General features: G+C 47.7%; 1 protein-coding gene across 1 annotated transcript; it reads left to right on the plus strand.

Moving 5' to 3' along the window:
- Window positions 1–5: 5 nt before the first annotated feature.
- Window positions 6–8882, plus strand: SSPN (sarcospan). Its single transcript, XM_061551915.1, has 3 exons — window positions 6–870; window positions 6590–6676; window positions 7624–8882. The coding sequence occupies exons 1-3, from the start codon at window positions 538–540 to the stop codon at window positions 8002–8004; spliced, it is 801 nt and encodes a 266-aa protein (XP_061407899.1). The 5' UTR covers window positions 6–537; the 3' UTR covers window positions 8005–8882.
- The last annotated feature ends 12104 nt before the right edge of the window (window positions 8883–20986 follow it).

Raw genomic sequence — 20986 nt, forward strand, 5'->3', positions numbered from 1 at the left:
ACCCCCATCCTTGTCCTTCTCTCCCTCCCCATTCCATCATCTCTCCTCTCACTCGTGGCCGTCTCCCTCCCATGGTGCCTCTCTCCACGCCGACGCGATTGGGGGTTGTCAACAATCCAGCCGCGAAATTTGTAGCCATCCTCCGCCTATCCGCTAGGCAGCGGCGCTCCCGTCGCATCTTCTGCCCTGCCTCCTCCTCCACTCTGCCTCTCTCTCTCTCACAGGCAGAAGAAGCACCGAGGCTTTCGACAGATTCAGCAGCCAGCCTCCGCGTCTGCTAAGCTGCTGTGTTCCACTTCGCGGACATTCCCTCCCTCTCTCCCTCCAGCCCCGACAAAAAAAAAGTTGGAATTTAAGTTTTGGAATTTTTAGCCGTGGCGAGTTGGTTTTTGTCCGCGCGTGAAAGTCAGAGCGGAGTAGCAAGCAAGCGCGTAGCAACATCAACAACCACCACCAACAACCACAACAACAACAACAAAGCCTAGCAAGGTTGAAGCGCATCTCCAGCGGACTTGCAGGAGATTGTCACGGACAAAGATGTCCAATTCCAAGGGCAAGGAGCGAGGAGTCGGGGGGACTCAGCCCAGCACCCCCTCGGCTCCGGGCGGGGGCCTTGACCACAACAAGGGACCCCACCAGCAACAAGGTCATACTTCACCCATCGGTGCACAGAGCTCCGGGGCACGCGTACAGGTGCAGGAGCAGCAGGAGGAAGAGGAGAAGCTGTACAAGTGCTGCGGCTGCCGCTTCCCGCTGTTCGCCGCGATCCTGCAGCTGCTGTTCGGAGTGTCCATCGCCGTGGTGGCCTTCGTGATGCTCGGTGTGGCTCCTCTGGCGATCAGGGATACTCCGCACTGGGCCGGCATCCCCGTAATAGCGCAGCGCACTCGCACACGCACTCACTCACTCATACACTAACTTACTCTCTAATATACTCACTCACTCACACTCACTCACTCTCTCACACACTCTCTAATACACTGACTCACTCACTCTCTAATATACTCACTCTCTAATACACGCACTCACTCACTCTCTAATACACTCACTCACTCTCTAATACACGCACTCACTTACTCTATAATACACTCACTCACACACTCACTCATACACCAACTTACTCTCTAATACACTCACTCACTCATACACTAACTTACTCTCTAATACACTCACTCACACACTCACTCACTCACTAATACACTCACACACTCACTCACGCACTCACTCTCTCACCCACTCACTCTCTCACCCACTCACGCACTCACTCACTATCTAACTTACGCACTCACTCTCTAATACACTCACTCACTCACGCACTCACTCTCTAATACACTCACTCACTCATACACTAGCTTACTCTCTAATACACTCACTCACACACTCACGCATTCTCTCACACACTCTCTAATACACTCACTCACTCTCTAATACACTCACTCACTCATACACTAACTTACTCTCTAATACACTCACTCACATACTCACGCATTCTCTCACACACTCTCTAATACACTAACTTACTCTCTAATACACTCACTCACTCATACACTAACTTACTCTCTAATACACTCACTCACACACGCACGCACTCACTCTAATACACTCACTCACACACTCACGCATTCTCTCATACACTCTCTAATACACTCACTCACTCTCTAATACACTCACTCATACACTAACTTACTCTCTAATACACTCACTCACACACTCACGCATTCTCTCACACACTCTCTAATACACTCACTCACTCTCTAATACACTCACTCACTCTCTAATACACGCACTCACTCTCTAATACATTCACTCACTCATACACTAACTTACTCTCTAATACACTCACTCACGCACGCACTCACTCTCTAATACACTCACTCACACACTCACGCATTCTCTCACACACTCTCTAATACACTCACTCACTCTCTAATATACTCACTCTCTAATACACGCACTCACTCACTCTCTAATACACTCACTCTCTCACCCACTCACGCACTCACTCTCTAACTTACGCACTCACTCACTCTCTAATACACTCACTCTCTCACACACTCACACACTCACTCTCTCACCCACTCACCCACCCTCTCACCCACTCACCCACTCTCTAATACACTCGCTCTCTCACCCACTCACTCTCTCACCCACTCACCCACCCTCTCACCCACTCACGCACTCGCTCTCTCACCCACCCACTCTCTCACCCACCCACCCACTCTCTCACCCACTCACTCTCTCACTCTCTCACGCTGTGTGTGTTCGGGCGCAGTGCGGGTCTCAATAGGGACTATCTAACTTTACTTGCTGCAACCTTCTATACAGTACGGCATGTCTATACGGGGATCGTTGTCTTTGTGTGCGTGTCTGTGTGTGTGAGACAAAGTGTGTGTGTGTCTGTGTGTGTGAGACAAAGTGTGTCTCGGTGTGGGAGCACCCCCTCGTGTACCGTGCCGGCCTTCATAGGTGCTCGCTAACAGCACGTGCCCCCACAGTATGTTAAGGCTACACGGGGGATCTGTGTCTTTAATTGTTTGCTGTTGTTCTACGCATGTATGTTGAACTTCTTTTGCACCGTGCGTCGCCAACCGTGCTAATCGTGTGTCGAGCAACAGCTCCAAGTTTACATCGAGAAGCTTGAGGCAGAGCATTGCATCACGAGTAACGGAGTCGTGCAATCGCTGTGATGATGCCTCCTTTGTATTTATGAATCGGGCGTTGAGTCGTGAAATGTTTCATGGCTTATTCTGGGTGACCGAAACCGCTCAGTTGGAGAGTTTTTTTAAATTTAATTTCCCATTTGTGCCACGGTCTGTGCAGGGATGCGGTTTAGGGGGCTCTGCCCCCCACCCCCTGTTTGCTTTACGGAAGATCGAAACCAAGGGAGGGATAATCTTCACCGGCTCTTCATTCTCTTGACACGGCGTGCATGATCTCGCTCGTTCTTTACGTGCAGACTCACGGCACGACCCGCTTCTATTTTGACCACGAGCAGGGCTGGCCATTACTCCTGACACTTCGCAGCACGTGGCGTCAGTGCAATCAATCCTGGTGGTTTAATAATGGACTGAGCCGGGCACGCAGCTATCTGAATATACTTTTGCCCGTGGGCTGATTTGGAGAAGTGTATAAACGCCTGATGTTTGCGTCTCACAGTTCTCATGAGCAGCGCGGCTGCTTGGGAGTTTAACAATAACGAGTATGATATTTGAGCGTAGATTTACGCGACAAATTCGTTCTGGGGGAGGGGATGGGGTAGAATTTTTAACTGGTAAAAGAATCATGAGAATGCTGCGAAAAAATGGTGGTTTCGTGGAATAGAGCCACAGTTCAGATAATTCCATACGTGACGCTGCCCCTTATTTATCCCCAAATGCCTCACGGAGTCTCAAGACTCCTGTTCAGAAGGGTGCTGCCGCATTGGTGAAGCTTGGTCATTGCCATCGGAGAGTTTTTTTCGGCTTCAAGTGTTGGGGGAGGAAACCGCAGCACACAGAGAGAACACGCACGCGGATATGAAGGGATATCGAACACTCAGCACTCCGCACATACGTATTGTACGCTTAACTTCTTTCGCGCCGTACGTAGCCAACGGTGCAGATGGATTCAATTCAAACACCCAATGCACACAATCACCTGCAGGCGGAAACCGTTGTTCGACTTTGAGCGCACTACACGTGGATTTAAGGATCCGTTATTGTGCCGCCATCGAACCGCCAGCATGCAGCCCCCAGGCACAGCACATCACGTGGTGTGCACACTGGCGGTCAGCCATCCAACCCCTTCGAGACCAGATGAGATCAGGCGGATTCAGGTTGATTTTTTTTGTTATCATAGAGAATTTTGACGTTTAAAGTTATTGTTTCAAATGTGTTTGTGTGTGTTGCTAATGGGTTGGCCAGGGATATTTTTTAAAAATGTAATCCAGTTGAGTGTTGAACCTTTTGTGTTGGCAGGCAACTTCATATTCACAAGGGGTGATGATGTATTATTAAAAGCCTTGGCAACAAATTATTAATAGGTTCAAATGAGTTAGAGCTATGTTTGAACACTCGCTCCTCTGTGCATTAATCACAATAGCAGTCTGGAGTTGTTAAACTAAACAATTAAACTATGAGCGTTACAATATTCATTTTCTTCACAATACTGTACCCATGCCATGCATACATATGTTAATTTATAAACAATGTTTTACAATTAAACTCGTTATTGACTCGCAGACTTCATTTTAAAGCATCTCCAAAACCGTCTTATTACAAACACGATTTATAGCGTGCAGCTGCATAATCGTATTATTAAATCCATTAAAATACACATTTTAAATTACATCATCAATTTATTCATTCACAAAACTCATCTCTACTCACCATATGAACATGGGCGCAGACCAAAAATTATACTTGTTGGTGAAAACTTGAAATGGCAAAACTCCATTTGTACCAACAACTTTAAGTTGGTAAAAACATCCAATTATTATGTATTTGTCCATCTTAAGACGACACCTCGAGTCATTTTAAATTCTATTGACCGTTGCCCAGTATAGGTGGGCAGTAGGTGATGGTGTGGCAATGGCTCCTTAAATACATATGCACAGAGCCTTTTACAGATGAACAGTGTATTAAATTAACGTTACCTTTCAGTAGATATTTGGCAGACAACCCCTTACGTAATCAAATACTGTATGCATTGCAACATAAACTAATATGTATTCAAGGTTTGATAATGTCTTCACTTGAGACGTTCCTATATGCTGCCTCTGATCACCAAGCACTCGGTTAAAACGCCGGCAGCACGCGTCAAGACTCGCCGTACACGTGCCCGGACCAGACACTTCGCCTGCTGTCAGTACCCGCACTTCTGATGAGCACGGTTGGCTACACACGGTGCCAAAGAATCTTCTTGGTTCTTTCGGTAAAGTCACGTAGAAGGGAAATAATATAATAAAATAAAATTCTCACGACGTTTCGGCCACAACGCAAGCAGCCGTCCTCAGGTGAAGAACAGCGCTGTCGGAAAGACAGCGTCCGAATGAACACCACCAAGCTTGGCAGCGTATATTTAAACTGGGTTAGAGGAGCGCCTTGACAAAGGAATTTACATATCAGAGGAATTTAGCATATTTATGGAAAATGCAGGTGCGAGAGAAGTTCAACGTACAGTAACATATGCCATTGCTTTAATGTGGTTACAATTTCTTTATGTGGGCCAATGAGAGTGACTGATGGCTTATCGAACAATTCACTCTTATTATGAGTCATTGGGACGGAGCAGAATTTTTTTTAGCATCGTTAAGGAGAACTGGGTGGGGAAAGGGGCAAAGAACGAACCATTTCCCCGAACCGTCGAAGGTGGCTATTTTATCACCAGGTGTTGCATTAATGGGAGGAAGCATTTACATTTAATCTGGTTTCCCATCTCAGTTTGGACGAGACTCAACTGTGATTAGAGACAACTGTGTGTGCGGTCACGTGTCAATGAGTCCGGTGGACCAATTTGCAGGAGACATTTATACCACATCTGGCAGCCAAAACGAGACCGCGCGGTAATTCATTGTAATTGCATTCAAATTGGGTTCCCTCCATTTGTTAGCCTGCTAAACTTAATTACAATTGAAGCGCTTTACAATTAAACTGCTAAAACAGCGCTCTAGCCGCACTCTGCCCCATCCCAGAACATTAAGGCCGTATGGATGTCCCATATTTTAAAATCTGCATCACCTGGCCTCTGTATACATTGCACATGCCATAATAACTTCAGAGCAGGTGATGTGCGTTTAAGTTGGGAGATATAAATAATAAACGATGCAATGTATTCTAGATTTGACCTTTTCGTGACTGCAAGGATTCATACTCTTTGTTTCTTTCGGAAAAGTCACGTAGGTAAGCGGTTGTGCTTTCGCTAAGTTGTCCCCACCTGAGGAAGGACGCTTGTGTTGCGCCCGAAACGTCGTGATTTAATTTATTTTAATTTTTTACCTACGTGACTTTACCGATAAAAACAAAGAGGATGCAATTTATGACACGCACAACAATTCACGGACAAATGACCCGAGGTGTGGAGTCAAGCTCGGTGTTACTTGAGAGCCAGGCGATAAGAGTCTCGTCGCCTTCGAGTGCCTCCTAGAACTCGGCGGAGATCGAACGCTGCTAACGTTTAGCGGGACGATGGTGCTCCAGATGGCGGGGTTTGTCGCGGATGAACGACGGACGCTCGGCACATCCCAGATGGGGCACGTGGCGTTCTTACCGAACGGGCTGTGCTCAACCCAGAGGTCGCAAACGGGTTTTAATTCCTTACCCGTACCCGGCCGCACCAGGGTCGCAAATGGGTACCCATACCCGGCCGGGTACGGGTACCCGTTCCCTACCCGTACCCGTACCCTACCCGAAATGAGTGACAAACGGTTACTCACCAGTGACTCACGGCCTACCCGTACCCGTACCCGGCCGCACCAGGGTCGCAAACGGCTACCCGTACCCGTACCCGGCTGGGTACGGGTAGCTGGGTATTGGGTAGGGTACGGGTATCAGGTACTCGGTTGCGACCTCTGGCTCAACCCCCCCCCCCTATCCTCTCTCTATCTGTGCAGGTCTGCATCGTCGCCATCATTGGACTGGTCGTGCTGTGCGTGAACTACAAGGCGGAGGAGGACACTTCGCTACAATTCTGCACAAAAGTACGTGCGCTGTCGAGTGCGCAGGTGGTGTAACTACACCAGGAGCCACGGGGCCAGACAGGCCCCGGGTGTTGGGCTGTGATTAGGGGGGTTACATTAGACATGCCCCCACCCCAATGTAATTTGTAGCGCCAGGGTCCCCAAACGAATCACGCTATGCCACTAAACCGTAGTCCAATATTCATTATTTAAATACGAATGAGGTTGTTACATGCTGCACGCGTCTGATGATTGGTTAACACGTATTCTTGGTTCTTTCGATAAAGTCACATCGATATAAAAAAAAAAATCTAAGCAAAAAACCACGACGTTTCGATCGCAACACAAACGGTCTTCATCAGGCAGAACACGTCGGACGTGACACAGAGAGCGTTGATTCAATTTAACGTCATCTATCAAAAATGTAATCAATGCTTTATGCGGAACGTGGAACAGACATACACACATACAAAGGATAAGTCTGTCTTAATTTGAATCAACAATATGTCACATGGGACGCATGAATGCACTTATTTTAAATGTTCCGTGTGTGTATATTTACGTGTGAGCGTGTATGTTTTACATCGAATGTAGATTTATTTATTTATAATTAAAAGAGAAATTTCACTAACATGCCTCTATTTCTCTAGGCTATGTATATGTTCACTAATCCATATGTTCCTTCTGTCTCGGTGCAATTTCAATCGTGCACTTCTCCACATTTCTTTGTACACTTTTAACATGTGTTCCACTTGTTTCGTCAAAGTCTTATCCATGTCATAGCAGGTAATACGCACTGATTGAAAACTGTCTTCCTTATGCACAATCATGTGCGTTGCCGCTGCTGGACCTGGCATTTACCCTGGGCACTCGCGACGCGTGACAGCTGTTTGGATCGCTCCGCCGTTTTGTGCGTTCTTCATCCTCCTCCCTTCCTCCCCTACCTCTCTCTCAACCGCCGTGGCCAGATCACGTACTTCCTGCTGTGCGTGCTGGGCATGGCGCTGAGCCTGCTGGCCGTGTCCTTCTGCGGGCACCACTACACGCAGCTCACACGCTATAGCTGCCAGCTCAACGCGCGCAACGGCACGTGCGAGTGCCGCGTCGACCCCAGGGACCCAATCGCGCGGGTCGTGCGCTACGCGGGCGTCAGCGACTGCTCCGACGTGACGGGCAGCCTCAAGGCGTTCCTGCTCCTGCAGGTCGCCCTCAACCTCCTGCTCGCCATTGTGTGCCTGCTCACATGCTACATCATGTGGAAGCACCGCTACGAGGTCTTCTACTCGGGGCTTCGTCTCTTCGCCGTGACCAGCGTCGGAGCGGCGGAGGCGAGCAAGCAGAAGGTCTAGGGAGGGAGGAGTCGTTGGGCGAAGCTGCCAACTCGTGCTGGGTTTGCCCGGGGGCAATGTTGTCGTGTCAAGGTGCCAGGCGGAGCGTTACACCACAGGTTCGCGAGAGGCTGTGGCGGTGGTTTGGGTGGAGGCCTTTATCCAGCGGTGGATTGACCGTGGTTGATGATGATCGTGAGTCTCGGTTTCAGTCTATCCCGGTGTCCCGAAGCAATTTGCAAAATTAGGGATTTTTGTCCCCCGGTTTAAACATTTCTGGCCTCATGCTTGACCCATGATGTGGGCAAAGGGTGAGGGCTACTCGAGTAGTGGTGGGCAGAGTTGGGTACTACGGTGGCGAGATGTTAACTGCCTCGCCTGGTATACAGGATGATGTAGGATCGATCCCGACCCTGATGCCTGCTGTATATTTGGAGTTTGCGTGTCTCTCTCTCCGTGGTCACGTGGGTTTTTCTCCGGGTCCTCCGGTTTTTCCCTCCACATTTGCTTGCTATGAATTTCCACGTGATAATCCACTTCGTTGAGCTATCATTTGTGGCCAGCTTGCTTCTGAAAAAGAGCTATACATCCCAGTGGGCCTTATCCTGGTAAAATAAAAATAGTTTAGTAATATTGGAGTGGGTGGGGCCTATGGACGGTAGGCGCTGTGGGCGGGGCTAGTGGCTGAGTAGGCGTGGCCATTGAAGCCGATTGAGGGAGGGGTCTGCCAGATCCACCCACGTGCCCTGGATGAGCCTTCCAGAAATGTTGTAGCATTCGTTACGGGTACAATTTGCGGCATTTATACTGATAGGAACCACCTGGTTCCACCAGCCCACAAGGGATTATTGTGTCCGTCCGTCTGTTGTGCATCCAAAAATGGGAGGGGCTGGGTGGAGAGGGGAGGGGCTGGGTGGGGAGGGTGGGGTGGGGCAGGGTGGGGCTGGATGGGGGGAGGGTGGGGAGGGACTGGGTGGGGAGTGTGGGGAGGGACTGGGTGGGGAGGGGCTGGGTGGGGAGGGTGGGGCTGGGTGGGGGGTGGTAGGGGTGGGGCTGGGTGGGGAGAGGCTGGTCACCCCGTGGTGCCCTTATGAAACTCAACATTTAACCTACTCACGCCGGCTTGTGCCCGCCCTCACAGTCGGCCATATTTGCGGAATACCACGCCGCCGTTGACCCTGGCCATTGACCGAGCAACCCAACGTTCCTACCAGCTCCCTCAAAAGGAATGTGTTAACGCACATTACATTTTATTAAAAATATATATAACGATGTGCGTTTGGCAGAGTCATGCAGAACCTAACACTTTGGCAACACTATTGATCGCAACCATACGCAGATGATGTTGCAGAAGTAGCAGCAGCAACAATTTGCGTTCAAAAGTGTCTAAATGAAACCATGTTTGAAATATATTGTACAAAGCTCACGGAGATACACAAAGACCACCCCTCTCCCCCCATATAGCCTTACACAGGCAGTTGTGGCAGCATGACGCCCCACCGCCTTTGTCTCCCCAATGCTGATGTTAACACACCGGGGTTCAAATATCTGCCACTGTTCTTGATCATACGCACACATGCACACAAGTTGCCTAAACAATATTTAACCACCACCACCATCATCATTCACAATGACCTGTAGCTGAAATATATCTACTACATTTATATTTCTGGCTTTGGGCGGTGCTAACAATGACGGCGGTGACGTATTTTCAGTCTGTGCTTCCAAAATGAGTGCCAAATCAGTCGGCCCTAAGGGGCCGTCCATAAATGACGTCACGCACCTAGGGGGGGGGAGGGTCAGACATTTGTGACGATGTGTAACGAGGGGGGGGGGGGGGTTGAGAAATGTGACGTCACATCAAAATGCGCAACTTTAAATAAATATAGACAACACGTTCTACTTAATAAAATAGACTTTTTAATAAATATTTTTTACAACATCAAAGTGGAGCGGCACATTCAATACGCACTACAATGACAATAGTTTAAAGCAATTTGAGGGGGGGGGAGAGGGTGGGCAGAGCTTTGTGACGTCATATTTGAGGGGGGGGTCTGACTTTTTGTGACGCCGTGTGACAAGGGGGGGTGAGAGGGTCAAAAATCGTCCAAAATTGCGTGACGTCATTTATGGACGGCCCCTAAGTTATATTTGAAAAGTGAACTCCAAGCGCGGTTCACGATGGCCGCACTGGACTTTTCACCGATGACAAATCGCCAGGATCACGTTGCGGTGACGGATCTGGGGCTGAGTTATTTTTGCAACTCGTGCCCTCAAGCCCTCAATTCTCCCACGCACGGTGAGGACGTTTGCAGCACGCGATCAGACGCACACCGCAGTCTCTGACGAAGTCAATTCTGCATTGTTTAGTGTCAGCAGTGGTTGCGTGGGGGGTGGGGTCTAAGAAATGTGCTCCCAAATCCCCTCGCTGTCTGTTGCGTTAAAATTCGAATTTATCTTTCGCTCGCCCGAGACGTTAAAATCTGTCGCGCTTCTATTACGGCTGAGATATCATGAAAGAATGAAAATGAGGAAAATAATAAACTTATCTGTGATATTCTAGCACACCGATACATCATCATTAGCCGGAAATCTGAGCTGCGTTTAGTTTGTCGCATTGCGGTAAATCTTGGAAAATGTGTTCCTTGCATGACCGATTTATATTCCACCTATCTCATCCATGCGACTTATAGTACACATGCTTAAAGTATAAACATGCTTTTATGATGTAAGATCTCAACGCATGAAATTTTGAATAGCTGTGGATTAATTCTCCTTCCTACCTTAAAGTGATTCTGTAATTCGATTCAAGAACGAATTCATTTTTCGGCGTTGCAGTGAATTGTAGCACCTCCAGTGGTTGCATGGATGATGTGTGAACCCATTATTTAAAATGTGTACAAAAAATAACATTAATCCTCGATGCGATGCGTGTCTCATGAGCTCACGGATGGACATTAATCGACGGTTCCGCCCCGAGCGTTACCCGCAACCATTATAACCTCATGTCAGTCCAGTATGATTTTGAAACATTTGTATACGGCTCTATGTATTGTATGAATAAATGTGAAACTTTAAAGAATTCACGTGTACCGTATTTGGTGTGTACATTATTTGCTATGCCACATAGATCAGAAATGTGGACATAAACTAGTAATATGGAAAAAAAGGCTGAACATTATATAATAAAATGTGCCGAGAACTACAGAAAAAGGAACACACGAGTTTATTTATTATTTTTATTTACCAGGTAAAGTCCACTGGGCTATTAGCTCTCCTCCCGATTTGACTTGGCCACAAATGATAGCACAACTAAATGGCTTTTGTGGCAATGTATAGCAGTCAAATAATCTAAATCTAAACGTGTGTCTAAATGTTGAGGGCAAAACCGGATGCCCACGAGAAAGTCCACGCGGCCACGGAGAGCGAGAGAGAGAGACATAGAAACTCCAAATATACAGTGCGCGCCACGGTGGCGATCGTACCCACGACCTCCTGCATACCAGGCGAGGGAGGCAACATCTCATAGAACATCGGCAGGTTAGAGACATCATATATACGAGCATGAACGGTGGAACAGGGCAGGCTGTGTCACGAGAATAAATGAATGACCGGCTGATCATCAAGGATAACGATGGAGTAGCAGGCAGCCTTTTCTTGAGAACTGCTTCTCGTGTTTAGTTTGTTGCCCTTCCCCCCGCACCTCCGATTAGAGTACGTACGGTGCGAAAGAAGTTCAACATCTGTACTACCATACAAGGGAGAGAACACGCCCAACGGAGTCATCCCGCTGGGGAGATGGAGCGATGAAATCGGCTCACGCTCAAGTGCCCGGTGGTTTGAACCCTCAGCGGGGCTGCAGAGGAGATACGGCTGGAAGGGCTTTGGAGACGTCGCAGGTGCAGGCCATGATGGGGCTAGAGGGAGGACCGAGGGCGAGGCGGGAGAGAGAGTGGATGTGACCAGGGCAGTGCTTCTTCATCTTGACCGCAAGCCTGCCACCGTTTTGGTTTTTCAATCGTAAAAATTTATTTTTTATGATGTTAATAAATGCATAGGGTTTGATGAAACAAAGTCGTTGTATTTGCGTGCCCGTGCCTCATTTGTGTTTTCGATGAATTACCGAATACAATAATCTGTGATAGTGGATGATATATTGTATGAAACGGAGAAAGTGCGGATGCAGATCGCCCGCGCAAAAATTGCCGCTTTGTTAAAATTGCGGATAAAAGGCACAATTATTGAACAACACATGTAGTTAATTTGAAAATATTCCGATTATACTGAAATTTGCGGTTTAATAGTTGCAAATGTTGGAAGAATGGGACATTGATAGGGACATTTTATTCAAAAGGCAAATTGGTGAAAAGATGGACATTTTTCGAATAGAAGTGGAGAACATTCTTGGCGAAAATACCCAAGAGACGGGAAAATTTACTGGGCATGTCTCACACCCCCAGAAAGGACATCTCACACCCCCTGGGGGGTGCGTGCACCCACGGGCGAAGAGCCACTGCACTAAAGGAAGAGCCATGGAAGTAGATGGGGGGCGGGGAAGTAAAGTCGTGCCATCGACTCCATGCAATAGATGGAAAAGACGAAGAATCGTGAGTGTTGGCGACGGTTTGTGATTTCGTCATCTAGCAGTGGATCGATCATGGACGGTGACAGCGTGTGTATGTGTGCTGCGCTAGGAACCCGGCGACCCCAGTTCAATTACCGCTCACGGCCACCAACACCAGTGACGATTATCCGAACCCGTCTTGGGTCTCCCCTAGGTCGACTCAGCCTCAAATGAGTACCTAGTGCGGTGTGCAAGCGTCGCCACTGGGGGAGACAAAGGCGGTCGGGCGTGGTGTTGACCACCCGCCCCCTCGTGTGCCGTGCCGGCTTTCACAGTCGCTCGCTAACGTCTGTTGAAGGCTACACGAGGGGGGAGGGGAATCTTTGTTGTTCTAGATTTGAAGTTTTCGTGACTGCAGGGATCCATACTTTTTGGTTCTTTCTGTAAAGTCACGTAGGTGGTTAATAAATTAAATCACGACGTTTCGGGGCAGTCCCACCTGATGACGGACGCTTGTGATTGAATGTATTTTATTTAAAACCAACGTGACTTTACCGAAAGAACCAAAGATTATCTATGTTGCTACCTAACGCACAGAAGATGAAATCGTTGCGGCTGGAACCACACCCCAGCCGTGATGTCACGGGATTGCAATGCCGGGGCAGGGCGAGTGGAGCTGGCGTCAACGCGCAGAGTGGAACCCTCGCCTCTATATATATCGCAGCAGTTCCTGTTGACGGCCACTCCGCTTCTTCCCATACAAGGCACGGCAGCTTGCTGCGACCACCCCCCCCCCCACCACACACACACACAACCTCAATCGGTCGAAGCCTTTTGAAGCGCCCCCCTCTCCCCTTGACAAATCGGCCCCATCTTCTTGGTTCTTTCGGTAAAGTCACGTCGAAGGAAAATAATAAAAGAATAAAAATAAAACAATAAAATAATTCTCACGACGTTTCGGAGAATTATTTTATTATGTTTTATTTTTATTATTTTTTATTTTCCTTCTACGTGACTTTACCGAAAGAACCAAGAAGATGAATCCCTGCAGTCACGAAAGCTTTAAATGGAAATCTGTCCCAACTGCAGGTTAAGCAATGCCATCGCCAAGCTGTAAGCAATTCTCCACCCTCTCCCCTCCTGTGCCTCTGTGTCTCCCCGCTCTGAAAAGGAGATGCATCGGCCGAGCTAGTAGGGACTGTTGAGCGAGCGTCTTCTGTGCGCACGGAGTGTTTCTATTGGGACGGACCGTGGTGGTCGGTGTGTCTGAGCGACGCCAAACCAGACGGTCAAAGACATTCCGTCCAAAAAAGTCCTTGGACAAATATGAGACGAGCCCCCATAATTATCCTCGTAGCAAAAGTAGCTACACGTGTAGCTACGGGCCCCGCACTTTCAAGGGCCCCGCGCCAAATGCTTTCAAGCTATCAATTCCGGTGCAGTGATTCTGCACTTGCTCGATTACTATAGTACTATACTGCCTTCAACTTTTATGAACGACTGGGTGTTTATGGTTAGCGATTTGTCGTATTATCTGGCTGTATAGCAAATAAAAAAAATACAATTACTTAACTTCGCAAGTAAAAAATTTGGCCATTAATATTTACGTGTTTTTTTTATTTAGGGCCCCTTTAAACGTATGCTACAAGCCCCGCACTAGATTAATCCGGCACTGTCCCAAAGGACTGCTGTGGACATGCAACCATGACCTCGTGCTTTCAACTTTATCTTTGGCTCTCGACAAAGTACCTTGCCATTCCACTGCTGGATGAGGGGCCCCCACCCCCCCCTCCCCCCATGCCATGCTTGGCCAAGGGGGGGGGGGTGAGTGATGAGGTTGTTTGGCCGTGCTTAAAATAACACTGCACCGTTGCGTGAACGTACACAAAATCCCCTGCAGAAGCAATGCAGACCGTTGGGGCAAGTATGTTTTTGTTGTTGTTGTTGCGAGCACCTATTAAGGTCCTTGTTCCCCCGAGACTCATGGACCGATATCTGAAATTGTTTACAATTCTTCAAGCGTGCTGGCCGCTGCTGTTCCCGCCTGCCGAATTAAAAATACGAGCGGTGTGGAGAAGCGGGCCGTGACAGGTGCTCGTGCTGCTATATAAATATTCAGAGTGCGCAGAAAGATATCATCCATTATTACATTTTATTTTATAATTAGACAACAGTTTGAGGCTTGAGCTAGGCTGCTAAAACTACGCAGTAAACATGCAACGTTGGCAATGCGGTTGGAACCGATGGACTGACGTTTCATGTTTATGGGGGATATACATAGACACACACAGGCACACCCCCACCGAAGGATCGTAACCGCATCGTGGTGGTGTGGTTTGTGTGTGACAATGACCCTTAGAGCTATGTCGCCTGGAGTATTGTACTCAGTAGGGTCTCCCTTGGCGAACAGGTCTGGGGGAAGGTTTCCTAACAAATAACGGGCCAAAAAAAATCCCACTCATGAATAGTTAAACAAATAAACAAACATCTTTAGAGAACCTCGCCCAGACAAGAGATACCGGGACACTCCCCTGGAGCCAGGCCTGGGGTGGTTATTTGCCGGTAAGTGCCTGGTGGCCAGGTGACCCACGTAACCCGGTCGGGCCCAGCCCGAAATGTCTCCGTGGCACCATCCTGTGGGCCCAGGATGAAGGGTGAGGGCCGGGTGCGGTGCCAGTGTGGCAGGGAGAGGCAAGGTCTCAGACAGACTGGACCTTGGCGATGGACACGAGCTATGAGGACGTGGAATGTCACTCACTGGGGTGGGTGGGTGGGGGGGAGAAGCCAGTGGAGGAGGTGTAAAGGTACCGATTATTGCAGTCAGTCTCACCTCCACACTCAGTATTGGCATTGGAACCAAATTTCTCGAACGGGAGTGGTCTCCTATTCCGGAGTAACCCCCGGTGAGAGGCCCCGGTTGGGTGTGAGGATACTCACAAGCTCCTGGCTGGGTGCTGTTCAGTTGGAGTTTGTCCCAGTGGATGAGAGGGTTGCCTCAATGAGACTTCGGGTCTCAGAAAGGAAAACTCTGTCTTGTCTGTGCTTTTTAAATTTAGATTTAAAGCTTTCGTGACTGCAGGGATTCATATTCTTGGTTCTTTCGGTAAAGTCACGTAGAAGGAAAATAATAAAATAATATTAATATTAAACAATAAAAATTCTCACGAGGTTTCGACTGCAACACAAGCAATCATCATCAGGTGTGAAATCCACAGCAAGAAAATTTTCTTTCTGTGAAACGTCGTGAGAATTTTTATTGTTTTATATTAATATTATTTTATTATTTCTCTTCTACGTGACTTTACCGAAAGAACCAAGAATACTTGTCTGTGCTTACCACGAAACAAGCTGCAAGGCAGCAGCAGCAGCCAAGGCGGTGACTCGGAAACCAAATTCCACCCCGCGCTCTAAACTTGAAGGTGCAATCGGTCAATTCACGAGCGTTCATCTGAGCGTCACATCCACCCTGGGGCAGGGTGTGCAGGCAACGCTTTGGTAGAAACTTTGTCGGCGGTGCGGACCTCCGAGCGGGGGCAGTTTGATTCCCTGCCAAGATGCCAAGATGCCAAATGCCTCATCCCACGCACACGCTCAGTCATCCCGGTCGCACTGTACGACGCTCGCATGGTTCAAGCCACGCACCCGGCGTGTGAGAGAGTGGCATTTAATCACACGGCCTCCCTCGCGTGCCCACGTATCATCGTTGTTGTTGTTGTTGTTATTTCCTGCAAATGAGAAGGCAGCTGTAGTTACCTATGAAACTAAACGCTTAAAAAAACAGATACTTTGTTGACTGCTTTGCTTCTCTTGGTGGCTTGTTGTACCGCACCTTCGATTAGCACGGTTGGCTACGTAGGGTGCGAAAGAAGTGCAACATGCATACGTCCCGTGCATTTAAAGGACTCGACTTTGTTGAACAAGGCAACCAGCTACGTATCGCTATGTCCAAGAAATTGTACGTTTCTCGTCTGTCCGTTTTGGCCACCTGAGGACACTTCATTCTTTCAGAAAAAAACTTCCAACACCACCAAATAAATTGCTACCACACGGATTGCCAATACAATTGGCCCTGAACTGTATAACAATTTTAGCAAGACTGGCAATTAAATAAAAAAATTCAGAAAATGTAACATTCTCGAATGCCTTGTAAAGGTAAGGGGGCAGCCCTGAATTATCTTACTCGTAGCACTGCTGGTGGAAAGGCTTCCACTAGACGGAGCTCCAGAGGATACGTTTCACCTCGTCTTACAGTACACACTTGCCAGATCGTCTTGGAATGAGTGCGAGTACTGCAACCCACTGAGCGTGGTGAACCCATTTTTAAATCTTTTATATTAAGTTCGCTTGCTTGCGTGCTTGCTTGCTTGCTTACGACCGTGCAAACCTTTCGGTCGTTTTTTAACCCACTTCCCGTGATCCAATCGAGCTGATATTTTGCACACAGACTCGTTGTGCGAGACAATTAATATTCGTGAAAAATGTTTTCCAAAATTTTACACTGTTTAGGGAAAACAAATTAACTATTTAATTACCAATTTTTAATACTGCAGACAATCATCTGACCCATAGGTGGCAGCCATCTCAAGCCAGAGGACGAGAGGACTCTAGCCGCCACGCATATAAAGGATTTAGAGTGAAAAACTTTGTTTTTACGGGTTATACTTATATACCACTGGGTGGCCAGAGGCTGGCGGGGGGGGGGGGTAGAATTTAAGGGATGCTGCGGTCGCGAGATGTTAACTACCTCTCCTGGTATACAGAAGGTCATGGGTTTGATCCCGACCGTGTCGACGCCTGCTGTATATTTGGAGTTTGCACGTCTCTCTCTCTCCCCGTGGTCGCGTGGACCTTTCGTCGGGTCCTCCGATGTTTCCCTTCCCAATTTAGAAACGAGCGTTTAGAGTATTTGGCTGCCTATACATTTCCACATGATAAGCCAACTTCATTGAACTATCATTTGTGCTAAGGCCACTTCTGAAAAACAGCTCAGTGGGCCTTATCTAGTAAAATAAAATAAAAATGATAGTTTAGAATCTTGCCTTATTGTTTCAACTCCCATGCCTGGCAATTTTTTTGCGTAACGTTTCGCTCTCGCCATGCTTCAGGTCATGCTCAGCGGAGGCTGGCATAACAATAGCCACTGTGTGTTGTGTGTGTGAGAGCCAGCCAGCCCGTGTCTCGCCCGGGCAATTGAAACCTGAGCCGGTGGCAATAACCTTTCAAAGACAATTGCCACAACAGGAAAAAGTCGCTCGACAGAAGTTATTTAAAATTAATATCTAGTATTACGTTTTAGGTTTTGGCAGCCCAAAAACGAATTCATAACGTCCACTTTCATGTCAGGGCAGGGCAGATTTAGTTTGTACCGTGAGCGTGCGTGTTCGTGCGTCATCGGACGAAGCGTCGTGTTCTTTTATTGTTTTTTTATATCTACGTGACTTTACCGAAAGAACCAGGGATTATCTCACTTTCTATTTGAATTCTCCACATCTCACTTTCTATTTTAATTCTCATTGCACGTCAGCTGACGGTACCCGTTGCACTGCGCGACTTTGGAATTCCCTCCTTTTCGTCTCGTCTTTCTCAGTTCCAGTGGCGGCTCCTGCAAAATCTCTCAGGGGGGGCAAATGTCTGGATGATTGATAAGGATAAGGTCCACCCATGCAATGGATAAATTAACAGCTTAAGCATGTAAAGGCAACTTCACTTCTTTAATATTAATGAAAAATAAAGTGACTCTTACAATACATCTTGTTTGTTTCTATACTCACTATTAAAACAAACCACTCAAGTATATTTTATTAAAGATTCCACTAGGTGGCCACAAATTATATTGTTGGATGAAACGTGCTTACGTATGATGACATAAGCACGTATGATGACGTAAGCACGTTAGGGCGAGCCCTCCCGGAAGCCATAGAGAATGCATTGGAGCGCCCGCCGTTCGAAAAAAAACATCTTTGAATGTAAGTCTATGGGGCCACTCGGGGCGATTCTCAGCCGGAGTGAAATCGCCCAAAAAGAGGCGGTACTCCACAGAACGTGACATGACGCTGATTGGACTATATCCAGAGGCTGCAGTGACGGCTAGCGTGACTCTGTGGTTCAATGACATTGGTGGTGCGTCGCCCAATCGCCCTAATGAACAAACCGCCCCTGCTCAGTTCTTACAAACGCTGTTCAATGAAAGAAATGCAATTAACGCGTATCCGTTACACCTTCAACGGTGCTATTTTGATCCTGGCTGCTTGGCAATGCGGGCCTTTGGGGCCTGTGCTAAGGAACCATGATTAAACACACACAACAACAACCGCCATTCGCCACAAAGTGGCGGTGACGTCAACACGACGCTTGTGCCAGGCCAAGTGCACCTTGAGGCCACGTGAAGTGTCGAACGCCCGCTGGCAGGAGGTCACGGGGCAGACCTAGATGCCACGGGTCGACTGACTGAGATGACCGAGATGACTGGCTGATGCACCACCTGTGCCCCCTACTGTGCCAACTTGCTGCGCTTTAGCCACCCGGCGCTCCGCTCGTTGTTGTGAGCGTCGCTCCTTCGCCCTCCGTTGTTGTTGGAGGGCGACTGCCCCCAACTGCCCAGTAGCGTCACAGTAACACACACACATACAACAACAGCAACACCCAAAGCCTGTTTCCATACTGTGTTTCCAATAATATGATATTCATTATAAACATCCTTGAATCAAAACGTATACATTATTTGTATTCAACGTACCACTTACACATTTTCCACTAACAGAATTGCATTCTCTTGCATCAACCCACGACTGACGCTGAATATCGCGTTGTAAGCATTGATTTCACAGCGGCAGCGTCCCGATTATAACTGTGATCAAATAGAATCTGTCACGGGTAGCATATTTCTATCCAAAGTTAATTCACTGCGTCCAAAGGGCATTTGTTTGGACGTGAATGTACATTTATATTACCATCCCGTTCGCGAGCGGAATACGGTGTATTGATTTTTTTCTGGGGGAAGACCGTATACGACGTTGTTTATCCGTCGTGTCGATTTTCAAAACAACCTTCATCCGATAAAAATTATTTTAATTCACATCCCTCTCTATCTTTGCTGCTTGATGAACACCTGCGGGATCGCCAGTTTAAAGAGTGCTGATCGCTAACCTCTACGACCGCCGCTGCACCCCTCATTAAAATCGACACTTATTCCGATAATTCACTGGGCAACACACTTTTTCTGGCATAAGGTATTCCAACGGTTTTCTAAGGTAATTTTGGGGTGCTGATTCCAAATCTGGCATCAGTTTTTGTCTATCACATCAGGTTTTTGAGATATCAAATATTGCACTTTCAATAAAAACTGCAGAAGAAAAAGATTAAATAAATGTGGATATCTACATTAAATTATATTATAAACACACTATCCTAAAAATACAGCACCATATTTTAACACTAAAGCAGTCACTGACTCGCAACAATTTGCAATCATAAGTGACAGAGTTAATTTCGGGTAAAATCAATGAAAATGGGGTATGCCAATAGCATAAAAATGATGTGATCGAGCAAATCTGAGATCAGATTTGGAATCGGCACCCTGAAATTAGTCTAAAACAGCTGCAAAAGTCCAGGCCAGAAAAAAATGTTTTTTTTTTTTTGACCAGTGTAATCGAACTGGAAGCGCGTTAATTGATGATAGCAGCAATTAGGCGACACGACGTGAGCCCACTCTCTCTTGCCGACAGTCGGGCAGGGCCCTTCGGGCACAATGGCCACCATGGGATCCCAGCGTGGCTTGAAGCATGGTCTTCGTGCGTTCGTGTATTCCGGCGTTCCCGTCGTGCGATGATCGGTGGTGGGAGTTGATGTCCAGGTTGGTGAGCGACGTGGACGACTTCAGGATCGATGCTTGAGATACTGCATCACGAAACTGGGATTTTATCGATATTTATAAGAGAAAATGCATTCTATACGTTTCATTACTATTAATGTAGGGCTGCATTTTAAAAGATTGAGATTTCAGGATTGCCCCCCCCCCCACCCCTCTGGCAAGTTTCTAGATCGACTAAAGCCACAATACGAAGTAAGTGGTGTTGCAGTTCTTTGCAGAAGCCAAAGCCACTCATTGAGATGCCTCTACTGAGCCGGGTGCTCCCCACGCGACGCTGTGCCCAATGTTGAGTGGCGCGCGCGAGCTCTCTGCAGGAGTAAATCGCGTGTCGCCGCAAGGCTGGTGCTTTAAACCTTCCAGACCCTCAACGGCTACTACACTCGCCAGATGCGCTGCCACATTTGTGAGTCCAGGATAGGACTCATCTCCCACTTTAGAAGCAAAACAAAAGTAGAGGCCAAAGTTCAAGCCAACAAATAGCTGAACACTCATCCATCGAAGCGACGGGATAATCCTGAACAGGACTCGGCCATGGGTGTGTAGTATTGTACAGACAGACTCTTCAACGT

The sequence above is a fragment of the Lethenteron reissneri genome, chromosome 15, assembly GCF_015708825.2.
Source record: "Lethenteron reissneri isolate LAM-NWPU_2019-01 chromosome 15, ASM1570882v1, whole genome shotgun sequence".
NCBI classification, from domain to species: domain Eukaryota; kingdom Metazoa; phylum Chordata; class Hyperoartia; order Petromyzontiformes; family Petromyzontidae; genus Lethenteron; species Lethenteron reissneri.

Bases quoted from the DNA above. Each gene is read 5' to 3' on its own strand.
- SSPN (XM_061551915.1), top strand. From the start codon at position 538: ATGTCCAATTCCAAGGGCAAGGAGCGAGGAGTCGGGGGGACTCAGCCC. The intron at 871-6,589 runs GTAATAGCGCAG...CTATCTGTGCAG, and splicing joins CGCACTGGGCCGGCATCCCC to GTCTGCATCGTCGCCATCAT. The intron at 6,677-7,623 runs GTACGTGCGCTG...CGCCGTGGCCAG, and splicing joins CGCTACAATTCTGCACAAAA to ATCACGTACTTCCTGCTGTG.